Raw genomic sequence first — 21,879 nt, 5'->3', positions numbered from 1 at the left:
GTCTAGGGGGAGGGGCCCCACGCCCCAAGTGACTGCTGCCCTGCGGGGACGTGAGCCTGCTGGGGCCGGATCGTCCAAACAGTCCAGCCCTATTAGGGATCTGGATTTTAACATGCGATCCCCTTGTTCTTAAAGGTTGGCAAACAGTCCAAACAACTTAACCCTGTGTGAACCAAACAACACAAGGTTATGGGCCAGGGCTAGTCTTTGATCACTTGACTGCAGTTTCTGGCCTAATCATCTGGGCAAAAGCTGGGAGAACCTGTAAAGCACGACTCAGCACTGTGGGAAAACACCAGGATCATTGGCTAAGAAACTCTGCTGCCCTGGGCAACCTCTATGGCCCCTACCTTCCAGGGGCCTTTCAGAAGAAACTGCCATCAGCCACGTGGACCCCCTCAAAGGCATGCCCTTAAGATGCCATCCACCCAAGGCAGGGGCCATGACCTGTAAGGCCCAGCCCGGGGTCCTGGAGGAAAGGGCTCAGGACGGACAAACAGATTCACCTTTTGGTGCAGTACATGCGCTCTCCAGTGCCCAGTTTGGATGTGGTGTAGAAGAGTTTCATCTCAGCTTCTGAAACTTGGACTTCACTCAGTTTCTTCAGCATCTCTGCCCGCTGGGGAAGGAAACACACAGGTTACACATGCGGCGTCAAGAACTTTTCTTCAGAAGGGAAATGAGAGTTTAAGTAAAACGCTGGCACTGCTAACACCTACAGTCTTTTTAAAGAAAGGACAAAACACAATTCTTTTGCTGCTCACTGTTCTTATGTCATCTAACACAGGGAGCTTGGGATGCTGGAGTATAAACAAGGCTCTCTTTGCACCACTGTGTGAGATGGTAGATTTACTGACCATCCAGATGTGTGCACCAAAAGGAGATGGAGAAAAGGAATTGTGATCTGCTTGTGTAATGCAATCCTCCCAGCTAGTCTAGGGAATGTGGCAGCTTTCTGTCTGCTGACAGGCCCTTCGATTTTTCTCCAGTTTGCTCAGACTCCCATGAATGTTTCTTTTATTATTTTCGCAATTGTACACATATGCTTTATATACACTTCAATACATTGATTTCACAATTAATTTTAAAAAGCAAGGCATAGAACGGCAGGAGAAAAAACACTGAAACGGATATAAAAAAGACCCAGCCACAACAGCCAAAGCACTTCGTGTGGGAACTGGCCACAGAGCAATAGCTGCTCACACAGACTTGTCTCCAGGTGAAGAGTCCAACACCCTGAAGTAGCCTTGTCAAAAACCTCTGTGAATCTCATGAAAACTCTACACCAGGGTTTGCCAAGCTCAGCGCTGCTGAGGTTTTGGGCTGGCTGATTTGTTTCTTCTTGTCCTGTGCACTGCTGGAGGCTGAGCAGCATCTCCAGCCCCTATCCACTCTGTGCCTCGCAGACGTGAGAAACGAAGCATGCTTCCAGGCCTGGCCAAACTCCTCTGTGACGGACAGACTATGCGACACTACACACTTCTCAAAACCCAAAAAGGGAACCGTCATGTAACCTGCGGGCTCTAATGACTGACAGTCTATCAATACAGGGTCAGCTCACCTGTAACAAACGAATCACACTAACAGACAATGCCAACGACAGAGCAAAGGGGTGGCGGGGGTGTGACGTGGGAACTCTCTATACTTCCTGCACAAGTCTCTGTAAACCTAAAACTGCTCTAAACAATAAAGTCCATTAAAATAAAACTGTATAAAACACCAGTTCCTCAGTAGCGTCGTGTGGCCACTTTCCTCATCCCCGAAAGTTCTAATGGGCAGCGCTGCTCTGTGGGCCACGTGGGGGCCGCACCCCACCAGCCCCCCATTCCCCGCATGCTGGGTGTGGTCTGACGGACCGGTGCATACCTGGCTTTTTTTTCCCTTCTGTTCTAGGATCTTCTGGAGCGTTTTCTTCTCTTTCTTGGTTAGAGGTTTCTTCTCCTTCTTGGACAAGGGTGGCGCCTTGGCCTTCTTTGGCCTCTTCCCTGGCAGAACGAGCACGTTGCTCGCGTCGACTCCCTTCAACGTCCGCTTATCTGAAAAGATACTCTGGCTGTGTCCATGGCCCAGGCAGCCCGAGCCCGCAGACATCCGGGGTGCTGACCAGGCACTAAAGCTGTGAGACAGATGGCCCCACACCCGTGGTGCTGCCACCAGTGTGTGCGTGCAGACGTGGGGACAGACGACATGCGAGCAAGCCAAGGGGGGGGTCATCAGACCTCAAGGCACCGTCTCCCTCTCAGGGCTTCTGAGAGGGCAAAGCTAGTCTCATAAAACACCCGAGGCTTTCTCCTAAGAGAAAGATTACATCACGCCTAGTTTTAAACATAACAGTTTGTGAGTACACAATCTAGACCTTTTTAGAACAATTCAGTTGTCACACTACTCCTCAGATTCAGCCTGTCACCAGCCCCAAGGGAGGGGGGAGCTGGGAAATGACCTGCCCTGTCTCATATCTGACCCAGGAGTTTCCTCTCCAGCCTGCTGCCAGCACGAGCAGTATATGATTCTTTCCTGAGTCTCTGTGAATGTTGCAAAGTGTAGGAAATGTTCTGAGACCCTAATTAAGAAGAATGAGGTCGTCTCAAGCAATGCAAGCTGTCCGCTCTGTAGGTCTGAAATAAAATAAAAAGAAATGGTGTACAGTGGAGTTGACCACAGGCCCCAGATCAGAAGTTACTGTCGTTCTGACAGCTAGTAGAGTATGGCTCATATACTCTTGTGGTTCCAACATTTCTCCACTTCAATTTCTAATATGGCAAATGTTGATGGACATAACCCAAACTAACAGAAGCTCTTTGGGGGTCCCAATTTTCAAGAGTATAAAAGGGTCCTGAGGACAAAAAGTTTGAGAACTGCTGTGCTACAGGGTAAAAAAAAAAAAAAAAATAGGGAGATATGCTAAAAATATAAATAAGGGGCTCGTGGCAATACCGGTTGGGGTGGTTGGGGAAGGCACTTCTGAGACAGTGTCACCGAAGCAAGACTTGTATGGCAAGAGGCAGCCAGGCAGAGAACTGCTGAGCTGTGTTCCAGTTGATTTGATTTTTGAAGACGATTGTGTAACTATGTACAATTACAATGTGATCATGCAATTATGGAAACATTGGGTCCAATGCTCCCTTTATCCAGGGTATGGACAGATTAAAAAAATAAGAACTAAAAATAAATAAACAATAGGGGGGAATAAGGGGTTAGAAATTGGGTAGACTGCAATACAAATGGTCAATGAGAGGGAGGGGAAAGGAGTATAGGACACATGAGTTATTTGCCTTTTTATTTCTTTTCCTAGAGGGATGCAAATGTTCAAAAAACGATCACAGTGATAAACACACAACTATATGAAGGTATTGTGAATCACTGACTGTATAGTTTGGATACACTGTAGGTGAAGAGTATATGAAGATAGTTCAATAAAATTAAAATAAAATAAATAAATAAAAGAGGGAGCCAGACAAGCAGATAGCTGGGGGAAGACAGTTCAGTCTGCACAAAGGCCCAGGGGCAGGAGGATGCTCAGTGTGCCCGCAAGATAGCAAGGATGCTTGTGTGACTGTGGCAGAAAGGGTCACGGTGGGAGAGGGTGGTCAAACGGGGGGCAGCGGCCAGATCAGGATTTTATTCTAAGTGTGAAAAAAAGTCACTGGAAGGTTTTAAGCCAGGATGCAATCTGATTGTTAAGAGACCCCCTCTGGCCCCTGAGAAAGGTGGTGTCAAGGGAGAGGTCTCAGCCTGATGTTAGAAACAACTTTCCAGGGTGGGCCACAGCAGCTCAGCAGGAAGAGTTCTCGCCTGCCATGCTGGAGACCCGGGTTCGATTCCTGGTGCTTGCCCATGCCAAAAAAAAAAAAAAAGAAACAAACAACTTTCCGTAAATCCTTTGGGCCTGAGAGACCTCGACCCCTTTGCCCTGATAACCCAGTTCCAGCCATCAGCCTGGTCATCTCTGCCCTCCTGGGGGTCACACACGTTTTGCACTGTTACTGCTCTTTCACATGACACTTCCAGGGCCTTCTTGACTTCTCAAAGTATTCTCGTTGTAATAAATAAACACATCTTCCCATTACCATCTCCAAAACCCCAAAAGCACATGGATGGCTACTATTGTTGGCCCCACCTTACAGATGAAAACTGAGGCACAGAGATGTCAGATGATTTCTCTCAACTCCCAGCCTAACGGTGCAACTGCAAGGAAGGGAATTCAGACCTCCAATCCCCACTGGCAGCCATCTGGTACACTCCCTGCCTTCTAGATCAAAGAGAGTGGGATAGAATGCTGCTAAGTGTGGGTCGAGGAAAGCAGGCTTCTCTTCCTGCACCCCCCCCTCCAATTCCATAACCATGGCCCATTCTTTCTTAATGCTGACATCTGTCTGGACCTCACTGGTACTTACAATCACGCTGCTAGATAAGTTCAGTTCTGGAACATGTTCAATTTCAGGGGTCTGTACCACATCCTTGAGCCTACTCAATCTAGCTTGGCTCCCAGCTCTCCTCCAAAACTGTTCCCGTGGAGTGACCTCCCCAGGGATAAACCCAGCAGTCCTTCTCTCTCACCCAGACTCCACAGTAGCATCTGGCACAGAGGGTCAGTCCTTCTCGCTGATCCCAGGACCATCACACTTTCCTACTCTCCTCGCCCCTCACAGCTGCTCCGCCTTTGCTGCAGGCTCTTCCTCCTTTCCCTCCCTCCAGAGCTGGTGTGTCCCAGGACTCATTCTTGGAATTCACTCCTCTTCACTCACACTCCCTCCCTCGTAGCAGAGGACTTCGAGCTGCTGTCTCCAGCCGGGACTTGCCTCTCCTGCCCGCCCTCTCTCCCTGGGTCACTGACAGGCAGCCCCAACCACTCATATCCCAAACTGAGCTCTTGGTCTTTCCCTTTATGGCTAGGCTCAATGCCTAGGAGTCATTCCTGACACCTCCTTTTCTCTTACAAAGGTATCCAGACAGTAAGCAAATCCCAACAGCTCCACCTTCAAAATATATCCAGAACCGAATCACTCTGCCTGCCCTGGTGCACTGTCCTGGTCCAAGCACCATCAATTTGTGCCTAAATTAACTTAATGAGCAGCTCCTAATTGATGACCCTGGTTCTACCTTAAGCGGCTAGCATTTTTCTTCAACACAGTAGCTAAAGTAAAGCTGTTAAGACATCACTCCACATCATGTGTCTCCTTTGCTCTGAAGCCTCCCATGGCTCCCAGCTCACCTGGAGTAAAAGCCAAGGCCCTACCTGATTTGGTTTCTGTTTTTTTCCCTCAGCCACTCTGGCTTCCTTCAGTTCTTGACTCAAAAAGTCCTTTCTAGTGAGACCTTCCCCGGTAGCCCTATGGAACCCAGCCACCCCCCCAGCCACTTATTTTGCTTTATCTCCCTGGAACTTAAAGCCCATATATTTTACGTGTTTATCTCTGCCTGTCTCCTCCCATAAGCAGGTAAGCTCAAGAGGGCAGGGATTTTCTTAATTAGTTTTTATTCTTCTCTGCTCTGTCTCCAGCACCAAGAACAGTGCCTGGCACCCAGTTCCTACTTAGAGTCCAAGTGGAAACGCCCAGCAACCTAGGGATGAGCAGAAAGACTTGAGCTGAACAATGAATGAGGGCTCGCTGGCAAAGCGATCACATCGAAGTCATCGGAGTGGATGGAATGTCCCCATTTTCTAGTCCAAATTCTCCCTGCTCCTCTATATAGGCCTAGAGGCTAAACAAAAGAAACTCTGAGTATTGTTCCACATTCACCTCTAAAGCTAGGCTGTCACTGCACAACTCGTTCCCCTGCTCCTTCGTTATCATCTGAAATGGGGCAGGTTGGGTACAGTTCGGAAGGTCCCCCGGCCCCCACAGGCCGGCTCAGTCAGCGAGCCTCTACGTGAGTCCTCCCCCGGAAGCAAGTCCCCGCTCGGCTGCCCCTTACCTTCCAGTTCCAGCCGCACCGCGGGCGGCTCGGGGGCGCCTTTCGAGGGGCCAGAGGCCGCCTGCTGGCGCCCCTTCACGTTGTACCGCCGGCGAAGCTTCCCCATGGCGCACCTACTGGGCTCCTCTCCCGCCTGTCCAAGCCGCCGCGAGGCCCCAAGCCCAGCCCACGTGGATTCCCAACCCACCACCTTAGCCGCGCAACTTCCGGATAACACTCTCGCGAGATCTGCGGTTCATCAGAAAGGCTGAGGGGCGGGGCTGGGCACGGGGCGGGGCCAGGGCTGGGAATGAACCAAGAGGTAGGGAGGGCGGGGCAATTTAGGGGAGCGGGCGAGGCCTGAGGTCGCAGCGGAGACTTGAGTTGAAACCCAGGCCTGTCCTCACCCGCTGTAGCCTGAGCTTCTAAATGTCAAGTATCTACCAATAATAATTTGACCCTTTTTGCTCAGCTACATTTTCTGGTATTCTAGCAACAAGCATGTATTAGTTGTGTAGTAAAAAGGCACCAAGTATTTCCTTCACAGGGACGAAAAGTATAAAAACTTTCAGGCCTCATGACCACATCACCGCGTGGTCTTTATGTATTTCCCGAATCTTGTAATTATCTCACGAAGTGAACTGTTAGATCCTATTGCATTTTCTTCTGTTAAAAACTAATTCCTGGGGGGGCCGCGGTGGCTCAGCGGGCAAAGTGCTTGCCTGCTATGCCGGAGGACCTCGGTTCGATTCCCGGCCCCAGCCCATGTAACGAAAACGGAGAAACAAAAATACAATAAAACAAGAAAATGTTTAAAAGATGTTTCCCTTTCTTCCTCTCTTCCTTCCTTCTATCCTTCCTTCCTTCTCTCTGTCTTTCCTTTAAAAAAAAAAAAAAAAAAACTAATTCCTCAAGCAAACGTTCACATTTTATCATGCACACAAAAAGGTAAAGGCACTAAACGTTATTTTAGAATTTTAGGACCAGTGAAGTTATTTTTTAAAATGCCTCATGAAAAGTATTTTGCAGAACCTACCAACAGTGTCTGGCGGCAGAGTAGGTAAGCAATACATAGTTGTTGAAGGAAGGGAGGAATGAATGAAGAATGTGATTTTATTCAGCTAAGCTGCACCACCCCCCAGCCCTTTAAGTGGTACAGGAGAGGATTTTCTTAGTATACATATGAACATTTTCTAACAGTTATATATTAATTTCCATGTATTTTGCAAAAAATAAGTATAATTAGCATATCAAGTTTTCATGGGTTTTATTGTTTAGGATGATAGAAATCCACAGTTTCTTCTTTAAATATATTTACGTAAACTAAAGGTGCATCCATTTAAAAAATATTAAGTAGGTATTGGTACATTATCCTACATTTTCTTCTAAAATCTTGCATATCAAAGACTTTATTTAGCTTTTGATAGCCTAAAGTGGAAGTTAGCTCCCAGATGATGCAAAGAACATCCTATAAATGAGGAAGGTGCAAGGCCACATGGACAAATTTCATAAATACATCGTTGAACAAAAGAAGCCACGCATCGAGAGGGTATCCTGGAGGTAATTCTTACGCATTAAGTAGATATCACCTTGTTATTCAAGATGTAGTGGAGAGGCAGGAGGGAACTGCCTGAAAATGTAGAGCTGTGTTCCAGTAGCCATGTTTCTTGATAATGATTGAACAATGATATAGCTTTCACAGTGTGACTGTGTGATTGTGAAAACCTTGTGTCTGATGCTCCTTTTATCTACCATATCAACAGACGAGTAGAACATATGGGATAAAAATAAATAATAGGGGGAACAAATGTTAAAATAAATTTAGTTTGAAATGCTAGTGATCAATGAAAGCGAGGGTATGTATGATCTTTTTTTTTCTGTTATCGTTTTATTTCTTTTTCTGTTGTCTTTTCATTTCTTTTACTAAATTGATGCAAATGTTCTAAGAAATGATGGATATGCAACTGTGATGATATTAAGAATTACTTATTATATATGTAGAATGCAATGATATTTTAATATTTTTGTTTGTTGTTAATTTTTTAAATTAATAAATAAAAAAAAGAAGCCAAGCACAGAGAGTCATACCATGTGATTTCACTTACATCAAGCTCAAAAACAGGCAAAAAATGAATCCCCTGCATTTTGGAGGGATAGAATGAATGGGAGGGAACAAAAGAGAAATCCTGGAGGCTGGTAATGTTCTGTTTATTAATCTCAGTGCTGGGTACTCATGTCTGTTCAGTTTGTGAAAATTCATCACTCATGCTATGTATTTTTTTCTGCTTTTATTGTACATCTCAATAAGAAAGGAAGAGAATCAAGGGATTTGAGAATGGAAACCTCACCAGGAATGCTCCCCCAAAATTTTAAGTTAAAAAGTAAGAGGCATTGTTTTTACGCATCGGATTGGGGAAAAAAAAAAGAAAGAAAAAGAAGTTTCATCTCCCTGGTTGGTTTGATTTGGAATACAAAAAAGGTACCTGCATTATATTTGGTTATTAGGTTTTAAGTCTTTTAAAATCAATACCCCCCCCCCCCCCTTTATGCCATTTCTTCTTTAAAGGAACTGGGTCATTTGCCTTGCAGAATGCCCCACTTGATTGCTTCTTCTGACTTGTTCCTCCCACCCCACCCGCACCCCCACCCCGTATTTCCTGTAAACCGTTGGTGAGGGCTAACGGCCCAAGGATATTCAGGTCCAGCTGAGTTTTAGCAAAAATCCATCATAGGTGGCGCTGGATATTTCCTGATACGAAGACTGATCGGCGGGTTCAGGTGGAGACAACTTGATCCCCTCATTTTCAAGTTTGTCCTTCAAGCTTCTACCTCTGGGTTCAGTCTCTTTTGATGGCTGCGGCCTGGGTCCATAATTAAATTAAAGGGTGCAAGGGACTTTCTCGTGCTGTCACTCTCTCCTCATTTATTGGCTGGACTTTTGTAAAAAGAACTTTTCTCAACTCTTTGGTGATTCTGAAATGCAAATTTGTTCAGAAAGGGCAAGAGAGAAGCTTGATATTTTTCCCTTAAAAAAAAAGAATTCCAGAGTGATGGGTTGGAGCTCTCGCGATCGGCAGTGGTGTTCGGGGGGGATCATGAATCCGAGGCTATTTCACATTTCCAACTCTATGGCAGTCCTCAACCCGGTTGAAACTGTGGCAAGTTTTACAGGCAATAGGGGCTGCTTTTTACAGTAAAAAGTTAAAAATAAAGAAAAGTGTTTAAAAAAGATGTCTAAACTCCACCAGGCCAGGGCGGCTTCCGGGCGGATGGGGCCGGGAGACCACCGACGCGAGCAGCCGCGGTGCCCTGGGGCCAGGTGGCCGGCCCGGCGCGGGCGGCGGGGGGCGGGGCGCGGCGGCGCGTGGCGCGCGTGGGCAGGGCCGTTGCCGGGGAGCGCGGGGCGGGGCGGCGGCGGGCGCGGGCAGAGGCGCAGCGCGGTTCCCGGCGCAGCCCGCCGCGTCCCTGCGTGTGGCTCGTGTCCCGCAGCCCGCACCCCGCCGGCCGAAGATGGGCGCGCGCGTCTCCGGGGGGCCCGGGGCCCGGGCTGCGCTCGTCGCGCCGGGGCTGCTGCTGCTGCTGCTCCTGCTCGGGCTGGCCCCGGGCATGCAGGCGGCGCGGGGCCGCGGCGGCGCCGAGAAGAACAGCTACCGGCGCACGGCCACCACCTTCTCGCAGAGCGTCAGCAGCCTGTTCGGCGAGGACAACGTGCGGGCCGCGCAGAAGGTGGGCGCCGGGCCCGCGCCTGCGGTCACCTTGCCGCGGCCGCCGCGCACCTGGCTCCGATGGGCCGGCCTGGGCCGCGCGAGGCCTCCAGGGCTGCTGGCTCGGCCGGGGCGCGGGGCGGGGGTGCCGGGGACGGGGTCCCGGGGACGGGGTGCCGGAGTCGGGGATGGAGTGTCCGGCCGGCGCCTGGGGCCTGCCCGGAAAGTGTCGGGTCCCGGCGTTCCGGCTCCGGGCCTTGGGGCGTCCTCACCTACACTCAGCACTTCTCCTTGGACCTTGCCCCCGAGGGCGGCGTGGCTGGGACTTCTCCCGGGCCCCAGCGACGCCGGCCGCGCCTTTCATTCATTCATTCATTGACTGAGCACGTTTGCTGAGCACCTATTATGAGGCAGGCGGGTGGCCGCCGCCCAGGGGGCGCCCTGACCGCTTCCGCCCTCGCCTCGTCCCCAAGCTCTCCGAGCAGCACCGCGTTTCTTCTAGCCTCGCTCCCCTACCCACTTCCCCTGAGCACCTTAGGCCCTCCTCCTCCTGCTTTCAAATGATTTGGGTTTAATTTTGCTTTGCCGGAAAAGAAAGGGAACGATGCGGTTGGCTCTGTTGCTTTGGCAACTTGGCAAAGTTTCCCTCCTGAGCACCTAGCGTGCGCCCGGCACTTCGGGGCTGTCTAGGAAACTGCAGCCCCTGTGAATGGTGTCGGGCACTCGGGAGGGGGGCAGGGGCTCCCCCCACCGGACCCCCTGGACCTGGAGGGGAGAGGATGGGTGCACCTTTCTGGGTCAACGTCTGCCCAAGTTACTGGGGAGAGCTGCATGCGGTTCCCTGGTACCCCACATGCTGTTCCTTCTAGTAATCTCTCTATTCTATGCTAACCCTAGGGTTTTAGAGTTGTGGGAAGTTTGTGTTCAGGTCGTGACTTTGCCACCTTCTTTGAGCCTCCGTTTTTTATCTGCTGAAGGTGGGTGGTAATACCCCTTCTTTTTATGAGGCTGTAATGAGTTCCTAGTACTTTGCTGGTTCCCAGTATCAGCCGAATTCATGCTAGCTGCTATTATTAGTAGTACTTCTTCCTGACTAGGGTGCAAAGCCACATGGCTTAGTCCTTCTGGAGGGCTGGCCCCGTGCTAGGAGCAGGGTATGGCTGCGGCAGGGGGAAGAGACAGCCAGAGCACACAGGACTTGGGTTTTACAAAATAGAATAGGTGATGCCACCCAAAGGAACAGGACAAGAGGAGGAAAAGGGAGGGATTCAGGTCTCCTGCCTGGAGGGGCAGGGTAGGGGACAGAAAGCAAGGGAAGGGCTGGGGCATGGGGCAAGGTTCAGGGGGCTGCCTTGCAGTTTGCCTGCACCGTGGGTGTATCAGGAGCATGGGGAAAATTGAACTTGGACCTATGAGGTGGGGCATCTTGAATGTCAGGCTGAGAAACTGGCCTGTTTTCCCTTGTTCTTTTGCTTTTGTTGTTTTGTGTTTTAAGAAGCTTTTAATATTTATAGGTATTTTAAAATAAGGTCATTGTTGTGTGGAATATAATGTTAAATTGTTCAAAAGGTTAAAAACTAAATCTTCTTACCTCTGAACCCCTCTCTCCCATTTCCAAAGCAACCAGAGAGTCTGAGCATATTAAGCATAAGTATTAGATCCTTCTAACCCCATTGCTAGTTTTTTGGTATGTTCTGCACTCTGTATGCTATTCTGTGCCTTCCTTTTAAAAAAATTGATATATTTTGGGAGGTCAGACCTTATCAGTGCATTGAGCTTTGCTTGGTTCTTTTTGCAAGGCTGCAAAGAACAGATTATTATAAGAAAGCACTATAATTTGTTTAACCCACCCCTAACGGTTGGCCTTTTGTTGATTCCTATCTTTTGCCACTCCAAACTGCAGAGAAGGTCTTGCGATATATATATAAGGCGTGTGAACACGCTCACATTCATTGGTAAATTCTTAGAAATGGAATTGCTGAGTCAAAGAGTCTGTGTGTTTTTTTACAGCTTTCAACTGAACTATAATTTGTGCTCTTTTCTGCAAGTACAGATACACAGCATAATAAATTGTCACCAACTGTGACCCAGCAGCCATGTGTCCAGCAGGAAGTCTAGAAAAAGAACTTTCCATCCCCCAGAAGCCCCTCTGTGCTCCCTTACAGGTCACCCCTCAGGTGTCCATGCTCCTTACTTCTCGCAGCATAATTTAGCTTTGTCTGCTTGTACTTTCTGCACAGTTCCTGTTCCATGTGCTGTTTTAATTTTGAGAGGCAGAAAATTAAGATTTTTCCACTTAAGAGTTAATACCAGTTGACACATCCACCAGCCACAATTGAGACTGGTTCCCAAACTCAACAACCCAAAGTATATCATTAAACTTTTGGTTTTGTTGTGGATGAGACAGTCTTTTCATTTATTCAGAATCCACTGGTATTTTCTTTTCCTTGACATTTTCCTGCTGAACTGCTGGTCTTTCTTGTTTTTGCATTATTTGCTATTTGTAAGAAAGGATTTTGAGCAAAATAACCTTGACACTTTCCTGTCCTTTTTCTCACTAAGATTTTAACAGCTTTTCTTTCCCCTTTTTTTTTGAGGAAAGATTTTCTTTTTTTGACGTGTTAGTTGACATTATACCGCAATAGATTACACGTATTTAGGTGTTCACTTAGATAAGTTTTGACATATGTATACACCATAACCAAGATGGTGTTTCCTAACTAATTTTTTAATCCTCTAGCTTTTTTTAAAAGTGTGGTACATATATGTAGAACATAAAATTTGGATTTTAATGATGTTTAAGTGCAATTCATTGGTATGAATTAATTTGCAGTGCTGTGCCATCACCACTATCCCTTACCAAAACTTTCTCATCACTCCAGATAGAAATTCTGTCCCCAGTAAGCAATAACTCCCCATTCTGCCCCCTGCAGCTCCTGGCACTCTCTAATTTTCTTTTCTGTATCCATGAATTTGCCTATTCTAGGTATTTCCCCTAAGTGGAATCGCCATATTTGTCCTTTTGTGATTGGCGTATTCACTCAGCATAATGTATTCAAGGTTTGTCCGTGTCGTGGCATGCAATCCTTTAACTTTATTTTGAAGAATTTCAAACTACAGAAAAGTTGAAAGACTTAGAACGAGTGGTTGTGAACTTGTCACCTAGATTCACCAGTTGTTCACATTCTTTTCCCTAAACTTGTTTCTCTCTTTTTTTCCACAAATACACACACAAACACACACACTTTTCTTTGGCTGAAGCTTTGGAAATTAAGTTGCAGACATCCTGACACTCTCTCCTACAGAACCACTGGTCCAGTCTAGGAAACTTAGAAAACACAAGGCCCAATGACAATCGGTCATTGTATTTGTTTTTGTGCCTTTTTTTTCTTTTAATTTTTTGTTGATGAAACAACGTACAAACACATACATTCTTAACATACAGACCCTCCATATGTGGTGTACAATAAGTGGCTCACAATATCACATAGTTGTTTTCATGTCTTCTTTTTTGTCTGTCACAGGCCCCTTCCCTCTTGGATGGCTGGGGAGCTTTTATGTCATTGACATTTCTGAAGAGTCCAGACTTTAAAGAAAAAAAAAACAGCTTTATTGGGATATAATTCACATACCGTATAATTAACCCATTTGAAGTGCATAAGTCAGCTGTTTTAAGTATTTCACAGAGCTGTACCACCATCACCACAATCAATTTTAGATTCATCACCCCCAGAAGAAACCCTGTAACCATTAGCAGTCCCCATTTCCCCCAAACCTCCTGTCTTAGGCAACTGCTAATCCCCTTTTCATCTCTATAGGTTTGTCGGTTCTGGACATTTCACATAAGTGACGTCATAGAGTGTGTGGCTTTTTGTATCTGGTTTCTTTTCAAGGTTCATCCATGCCTTAGCATGAATCAGTCCTTCATTCATTTTTGAATGAATATTCCATTGTGTGGATGGACATCTTATTTATCCTATCTTCCTCTGATGAGCATTTGGGTTGTTTCCACTTTTTGCTGTCGTGAATGATGCTGTTGCCAGTATTATTTTGGGGGTATATACCTAGAAGTAGAATTGCTGGGTCACATGGCAGCTTGTTGAAGAACCAGTGGATTGTTTTCCACAATGGCTGAGCCATTTTACATTCCCACAGGCAGTGGATTGAGATTCCAGTTTTTCCGTATTCTCGCCAACCTTTTTTTTTTTTAAAATCCATTTTTTGGATTTTACTCATCCTTGTGGGGATGATGTGGTATCTCACTGGGTTTTTTGTTTTTTTTTTTTTAATTAAAAAATTTTTTTTTAAAATACCAGAAAACACCAAATGCAAACATTCATAACTTTTGATCATTCCGTTCTATATATATAATCAGTAGTTCACAATATTACCACAAAGTTGCATAGTCATCATCATGATCATTTCTTAGAACATTTGCATCTATTCAGAAAAAGAAATAAAAAGAAAATGGAAAAAATTCATACATACCATACCCCCCACCCCTCCCCCTCACCGATCACCGATCACCAGCATTTAACTCTAAATTTATTTTAACATTTGTTCCCCCTATTATTCATCTTTATTCCATATGTTTTACTTGTCTGTTGATAAGGTAGATAAAAGGAGCATCAGACACAAGGTTTTCACAATCACACAGTCACATTGTGAAAGCTATATCATGATACAATCATTTTCAAGAAACATGGCTACTGGAACACAGCTCCACATTTTCAGGCAGTTCCCTCTAGCCTCTCCACTACATCTTGACTAGCAAGGTGATATCTATTTAATGTGTAAGAATAACCTTCAGGATAACCTCTCGACTCTATTTGGAATCTCTCAGCCATTGACACTTTATTTTGTCTCATTTCACTCTTCCCGCTTTTGGTCGAGGGTTTCTCAATCCCCTGCTGCTGAGTCTCAGCTCATTCTGGGGTTTTTCTCAGTCCCTTGATGCTGAGTCTCAGCTCATTCCAGGATTTCTGTCCCACGTTGCCAGGAAGGTCCACACCCCAGGAGTCATGTCCCACGTAGACAGGGGGAGGGTGGTGAGTTTGCTTATTGTGTTGGCTGGAGAGAGAGGCCACATCTGAGCAACAAGAGAGGTTCTCTTGGGGGTGACTCTTAGGCCTAATTTTAAGTAGGCTTGACCTATCCTAGGGGTCTGTGTCCCCTGTGGCAGCCCTCTGGGCCTGTGGTGTCAGTTTGTCCCACTGCAAGGCTCACTCCACCATTTGATTGAGGCTAGACATACCCTCCGCCTTGGAGATACCTTTTCCCCTTTGTGATTCACACATGGTCGGCCCTCTTGTATTTTTTTAATCTTCCTTCCCTCAGAGTCTCAGCTCATTGTTTCTCTGCACTCTTCAGTAGCTTTGCAAACCCCTGAGCTGCAGAAATGCTCACACCCTCCCTGCTTGTTCATCAAGACATGTTGCCCTTGCAACAGGTGGGGCAGGCCAGTGTACATCAGAAGAGGACAATGCAGGAAGGCAGGATGGCCACCATCACCCAGGGCCCTGTGGTGTTGCAGAGAAGATGGGCTATGGAATCCCTGGGCCTCCAGCCGTCTTGTTCCCTCCCCTGGAGATGGCCCAGGCCTCGCTTCTCTGGGCTGTAGGCCTCCTGAGTCTGCTCAACTGGTTCCCTTTTCCCCAGATTACATCTCCCCACTCTGAAAATTGTCCAGCATACAAGAAGGCAAAGAGAAGAGTGTAATACTCCCTCCTCACCCACTACTTAGCTCGACCAGTGCTCAGCTTTCTCCCGTTCTTCTAACAGCTGTATCCCCAATTTTTAAAAAAATTTACTTCATTTGAATTGGGACCCAAGCAAGGTGTATACATTGCATTTCCTTAATATGTTTTTAAGTCTGTTTTTTTGTTTGTTTCTTGCACTAATTCCAAATTATTTTTTAATATTTTTCATTGTGAAATATATATATATACAAAAAAGCAATAAAGTTTAAAGTATATTTTAACAAGTAGTTGTAGAACAGATTTCAGAGTTTGGTATGGGTTACAGTTCCACGGTTTTTCTAGCTGCTCCAAGACACCAGAGACTAAAAGAAATATTGCTATAATGATTCAGCAGTCATATTCATTTATTAAATCCTATCTTCTCTGTTATAACTCCACCTTCTCCTTTGATCCTTCTCTCAGTCTTTAGGGGTATTTGGGCTCTGCCCATTTTAACTTTTTCATGTTGGAAAGGAGTGTCTACAATGTGGGGTAGGGGGCTGGAACTAGTTGATGTTCTAGAAAGTCTGGGTGTTCAGGGTTTCAGGACTTACCTGGCCTAGGAACCATCTGGAGGTTGTATGTTTCTGGAAAGTGATCTTAGTGCATGAAACTTTTGCAGAATCTCGGATAAAGTCCCAGGTGTTGTTTAGGATTAACATCAGGAATGGTGTTGGTTGGGGGTTGGCAAACCTTGGCAATTAACAATATCTAGCTGAAGCTAGCGTAAGAGTAGCCTCCAGAGTAGCATCTTGACTCTGTCTGAACTCTCTCTTTCTTTTTTAATATACTTTTTTTGTAAGCAGCTTTAGATTTGGAAGAAAATTGCAAAGGCAGTAAGTACAAAGTCCCGTCAACCCTACCTGGTTTCCCTATCATTACCGTCTTGTACTAGTGTGATGCATTTGTTACAATTAATGAACCAGTGTGTATACATTATTATCAGCTGAAGTCCACCATTTATTCAAATTTCCTTCGTTTTTCCTTACTGTTCATTTCCTGCTCCAGAATCTCTATCCAGTGTACCCCATTCCATTTAGGCATCGTGTCTCCCGAGGCTCCTCTGGGCTGTGACCATTACTCAGACTTTCCTTGTTTTCAATGACCTTGGCAGTTTTGAGGAATATTGGGCAGGTGTATTTTATAGAATGTTGCTCAGTTGGGGTTTGTTCCATGTTTTCCTCATGGTAAAACTGGAGCTCTGGGAGGGAGATGACAGAGGTGATGTGCATTCTTGCCCCATCGTGTCAAGGACACACACCATCACCTTGATTTCAGTCTCTCTTCGTTTTAATGGCTCACTTTCCCTCCCATCCCCTGTAGTCTCTTCCAAGCCACTTTATTTGGTGGAGAAGCTGCTTGTCCTGAAGAGTTTCCCACAGTCTGGAATTCCCAGGTGCGTCTTCATGGTGGTGTTTCCCACGTTCCTTGACCCCCCCCCCCCCATATTCCTTTGAACTCATAGAGCCACATGCCAGGTGTGATTCCGGTGCAGTTTTTCACCCCGTTTTTGACGGAACTGCTTCCACACTCTGGGCTTCGCTGGAACACCCCTTGGGGCTCTTGTTATCTTCACAGCAACCTAGTGGGTCAAAGTATCCTATGGCCAGAGCCAGTAACCAAGGCCAGCAGGGCCGGTCCCACATGGGAGGGAGGAAGTTTTCCAAAGTGAATGCTTACATAGGCAGTGATGGTACCTTCCCTGGATTGATCCCACCCCTTGGTCAGTGCTCTAGTTTGCTAGCTGCTGGAATGCAATATACCAGAAACAGAATGGCTTTTTAAAAGGGGAATTTAATGAGTTACTACTTTACAGTTCTAAGGCCGAGGAAATGTCCCAATTAAAACAAGTCTAAAGAAATGTCCAATCACAGGCATCCAGGGAAAGATACCTTGATTCAAGAAGGCTGACGATGTTCAGTGTTTCTCTCTCAGCTGGAAGGGCACATGGCGAATATGGTGGCATCTGCTGGCTTTCTTGTGGCTCTATCAAAAAGGGACTCTCTCCCAAATGTTTATTCTTTTATAGGATTCCAGTAAGCAGCTCCACTTTCAGTAAGTGGAGACACACCTGCATGGAAATCATTTAATCAAAAGTTACCACCCACAATTGGGTGGGTCACATCTCCATGGAAACAATCAAAATGCTCCCACCCAGCAATATTGAATGAGGATTAAAGGGCATGGCTTTTCTGGGGTCCACCACAGATTCAGATCGGCACAGTCAGTTTTCAGGGTAGCCTTGACCTTGGCCCCAGCCTAAAACAGCATATGGCCTGCACCATTCTTTAGCATGGCCAGCCATGCTGGAGTGTGCAGGCTTTCCAAGTGCAGCAGGTTTCGGGGCACCCATTTTCGAATGAGGGCTGCACGGCTAGGTGCTTGCTCCATTGTGGCTGGGCCTCTGCCATGTGGGCATGTCAGGCTGCCACCCAACCAGGTGTGAGCCTGACAATGACAACTGTGGCAGCTCTGCTTTGCTGACTACATGCTAAGTGCTGGGGTACTGTGCTGAGGGCTTTACAGGTGCTGGCGCTGGTTCCTCTGTTGGTGCCCTGTTACAGGTCAGGAAACAGAGGCACAGAGAGGTTCAGCGGTGAGAGTAGGAATAGCTCTTCCTCCCCAAAAACCTGCTGCTGCATGCCCTTTCTCGGGGACTTGGTGACGTTGAAAAGGCCTGCTATCCTTTACGCACAAAAGCCTTGCTGTGGACAACTTTCCTTTTTCTTCCGTTGGAACAAATTATAAAAAGAACTCTATATTGCGACATGGCTGTAAATCATATGTACTTTAAAGGATTATAATAGAATAGGCAAAATGTGGTACATCCATGCAATGGAATATTACTCAGCCATGAAAAGGAATGAAGCACTGATACATGCTGCAGCATAGATGAACCTTGAAAACATGCTGAAAGAAGTCAGACACAAAAGGCCACATATTCTATAATTCCATTTATAGTAAATATCTAGAACAGGCAAATCTATAGCAGTTGCCTGGGTTTATGGGAAAAGAATGGGGAGTGACTGCTAATGGGAATGAGGTTTGTTTTCGAAACTATGAAAATGTTCTAAAATTAGATTGTGGTGCTGTTTGCAGGGCTCTATGAATACACTGAAATTGTCTAGATTGTATATTTTAGACAGTTGAACCGTACGGTATATAAATTATATACCAATTAAGCTGCTAAAAGCAAAAAAGAATGATAACTAAACGAATCCCTGCATGCCTTCCACCCTGGTTAGGTACCAAAGCAAGCGGCCCGGGGCTGCCCTTTGCAGCCCGACCCCCAGCCCCACCCCCAGAGGTAAGCCCAGCCCTGGGGTGACCACTACCTAGCTCTGCTTCCCTGCTTTACCCCCTCAGTGTCTATCCCTGAGCAGTATATTGTTCCGTTTTGCCACATTCTGAATTTCATGTTAAAAAGTGATAACCCTGGATGCCCGCTGTCCTCTGTTTCTTGACCTGTGGGATTTACCTCTGCAGTTGGACCTAACCAGGGTTTGTTTATTTTCGCTGCTGTGACGTAGCATTCCTTTGTATGGCTAGGCCACCCCCTTCAGTATCTCTTCCTCTGTTGGTTTGCATTCAGGTTCTTCCGGACCGTATGCTCTAGTGCTCTGAACGCACGGGTCTCTCGAGTCCTAAGTTCAAGTGTTTCTAGGGCTACCGCCCGCTCGCTGGAGCCGCATCCGAACTCCTGCAAGGCTTGTGGCAAGGGAGGGGCCACCCAGAGGGTCTGCCACAGAGGGTCCTCGGGGGGCCAAGAATCTGCATTTCTGGCAAACTCCTGGGTAGTGTAGATGGTCCTGCCTGGGGATTCCACTTGGAGAGTCACTGATCTGGGATGTGTGCCCAGAGGTGGAATTTCTGCAAGGCCCTCTCTTCATGCGCTTGTTTTTTGTTTTGTTTTAAACATAACTGCATACAAACATTCTTACATTTGATCATTCCATTCTTGGTACATAATCAATAACTCACAATTCATCACAGAGTTATATATTCATCACCATGATTGTTTCTTGGAACATTTGCATCAATCAGAAAAAGAAATAAAAACAAAAAAAACTCATGCATACCATACCCCTTACCCCTCCCTCTCGTTGACTGCTAGTATTTCCATCTACCCAATATATTTTAGCCTTTCTTTCCCCTATTTTTTCTATGCCCCTTAGTACTCCCTTTCATTGATCACTAGCATTTCAATCTACTAAGTTTATTTTAACATTTGTTCTTGCTCTTATTTATTTAGTTTTAATCCCTTTGTTTTACTCATCTGTCTATATTGTAAATGAAAGGAGCATCAGACATAAGGTTTTCACAGTCACACAGTCACATTGCAAAAGCCATATCATTATACAATCATCTTCAAGAAACATGGCTACTGGAACACAGCTCTACATTTTTAGGCACTTCCCTCCAATCTCTCCAATATATGTTAACTAGAAACGTGATATCTATAAAATGTGTAAGAATAACCTCCAGGATAACCTCTCAACTCTGTTTGAAATCTCTCAGCCATTGACACTTTATTTTGTCTCATTTCTTTCTTCCCCCTTTTGGTCTAGAACGTTTTCTCGATCTCTTGATGCTGAGTCCCAGCTCATTCTAGGATTTCTGTCCCACGTTGCCAGGAAGGTCCACACCCCTGGGAGTCATGTCCCATTTGGACAGGGGGAGGGCAGTGAGTTTGCTTGTTGTGTTGGCTGGAGAGAGAGGCCACATCTAAGCAACAGAAGAGGTTCTCTAGGGGGTGACTCTTAGGCCTAATTTTAAGTAGGCTTTACCTATTCTTTGTGGAGTTAAGTTTCATATGAACAAACCCCAAGATTGGGGGCTCAGCCCATTGCGTTGGTTGTCCCCACTGCTTGTGAGAATTTCAAGAATTCTCCACTTGGGAAAGTTGAATTTTCCCCCTTTCTCACCATTCCCACAAGGGGACTTTCATGGTCATGATTTTGATTCATACTAGTTTTTGGCAGGTTTTCCTCCAAAATCCTTCCCCGTCCTACCCCCAGGAAAGCGAGGGCCCACGACCTCTCCTCTTTGTCAGGTAGGCTGCCTTCTGGCATTCTCCATTAGGTCTTCTTTTGGTTTTTATGGAAACCCTTTGATTTTTTAAAAATAACAGCTTTATTGAGACATAATTCACACACCATACACTTTCCCTATTTAGAGAACACACTTCAGTGCATTTTATTATTCTCACAGTTATGCAAAATCAGCACAATCAGTTTTAGAACATTTGCATCACCTCGTGGCACCTATCAGCTATCATTCCCTGGCTGCCACAATCCCTGGGAACCACACCTCTGTTTTCTGTCTCTGTGGAGTTACCTGTTGGGATGTTTCATGGAAATGGAACCAGACAATGTGTGGCCATCCCACCCAGCTTCTTTCACTCAACATCACGTTTTCCAAGGTCACCCCTGTTGTCGCACATATCAGAACATCTTTCTTTTTCATGACCAAATAATATTCCATCGTAGGGCCAGACTGCTTTGCTTATCCATTCGTCCGTTGATGGGTACCAGGCCTTCACATGTGCACATCCCACCAGTGCTTGCAGCTTGCCAGTTTTCTAAGGCTGAAACTTCGCTTCTGTCTGAATATTGGACATCAGTAGTCATTTTGAACATTTACCATGTGCTCAGACTGAACGAACAAGCCTTTCACATGCATTATGCCATTTTGGTAACATGAGATATATACCATTACTTCTGTTTGTTAGCTGAAGAACTGGACTCCAGGAGAGCCTAAGAATATTTATAATATGTCCTTACCACCCCCACCACCCCCATAAATAAGAGCTGGATTTGAACCAACAGTTGCATGCTTGGGCCTGTGCTCTAGACCCCAGAGCAATCACTGAAGCACCCAGCACTCTCCTCTCCTGGTCACTGGTTAATCCCTGCTTTTCCTTTCTCCCCTCTGTAGGGGAACAGTCCAACCAGGACCTCCAGTTCAGAATGATGTAGCCAGCACTTAGAAGCATTTATACCCCACGCATGGGCCAGATGGCACACGTGCAAGGATTTCCTTCCAGCTCTGTGACAGCAGAAAGTGGAAACAACCTAAGTGTCCATTGATAGGATATTTCCCAGTGGCTGCAAGTGCACCATCATTTAAAAAGCAGGAGGCGGCTCTGTGCCGTCTGAGGTTGAATGACTCCGAGAGAGAGTATGAGACGAGAAAAGCTGTAGCCCTCCGAGCACAGGCTTCCAGATGTGGGGACGATGTGTGTTTGCTATTATTTGCACGACGCCTCTAAGGAACGACAGACAGGTGTTGGGTGCACCTGGGAGGGTAGTCAGGTGGCCTGCCTGTCACTGAATACCCATTCATAGTTTCAGAATTTTATTCCACGTGTAAATATCACCTAGCAGAGTGGCTCTCAAACTTAGTGTGTTGCAGAGTCGCCTGGAGAAGGCCAGGGAGTTACAGGCAGACAGAGGGCCAGGTTCCCAGGAGGTTCTCATCCTGCTTGAATTTAAGAACCCCCGTCCCTGCGCTTCCAGGTTGCTGCCTGGAGGAGCCTTGGG

The 21,879-nt window shown here is 46.3% G+C and overlaps 2 protein-coding genes across 8 annotated transcripts in view; one reads left to right on the top strand and one right to left on the bottom strand.

The window, feature by feature from the left end:
- DHX37 (DEAH-box helicase 37) overlaps positions 1 to 9,988 on the bottom strand; it is a 39,886-nt gene extending 29,898 nt beyond the window's left edge. For 4 of the 5 annotated variants that reach the window (XM_077159560.1, XM_077159562.1, XM_077159561.1 and 1 more), the window contains exons 1-3: positions 5,917 to 6,098; positions 1,867 to 2,036; positions 507 to 619 (exon numbers count right to left, since the gene is read on the bottom strand). In XM_077159560.1, coding sequence (XP_077015675.1) covers positions 507 to 619; positions 1,867 to 2,036; positions 5,917 to 6,022 — 389 coding nt within the window. In that variant the 5' untranslated portion in view covers positions 6,023 to 6,098. Of the gene's footprint in view, positions 1 to 506; positions 620 to 1,866; positions 2,037 to 5,916; positions 6,099 to 9,871 lie in introns of those variants that run through there. The other variant, XM_077159563.1, reaches the window with a different exon arrangement.
- Positions 9,327 to 21,879, top strand: part of BRI3BP (BRI3 binding protein) — a 30,303-nt gene continuing 17,750 nt past the window's right edge. For 2 of the 3 annotated variants that reach the window (XM_077159566.1, XM_077159565.1), the window contains exon 1: positions 9,327 to 9,621. In XM_077159566.1, coding sequence (XP_077015681.1) covers positions 9,406 to 9,621 — 216 coding nt within the window. In that variant the 5' untranslated portion in view covers positions 9,327 to 9,405. Of the gene's footprint in view, positions 9,622 to 10,051; positions 10,577 to 21,879 lie in introns of those variants that run through there. The other variant, XM_077159567.1, reaches the window with a different exon arrangement.

This window comes from Tamandua tetradactyla, chromosome 5 (genome assembly GCF_023851605.1).
Source record: "Tamandua tetradactyla isolate mTamTet1 chromosome 5, mTamTet1.pri, whole genome shotgun sequence".
Lineage (NCBI taxonomy): Eukaryota > Metazoa > Chordata > Mammalia > Pilosa > Myrmecophagidae > Tamandua > Tamandua tetradactyla.
The sequence above is the reverse complement of the archived record's forward strand: the minus strand, read 5'-3'. Positions and strand labels throughout refer to the sequence as shown.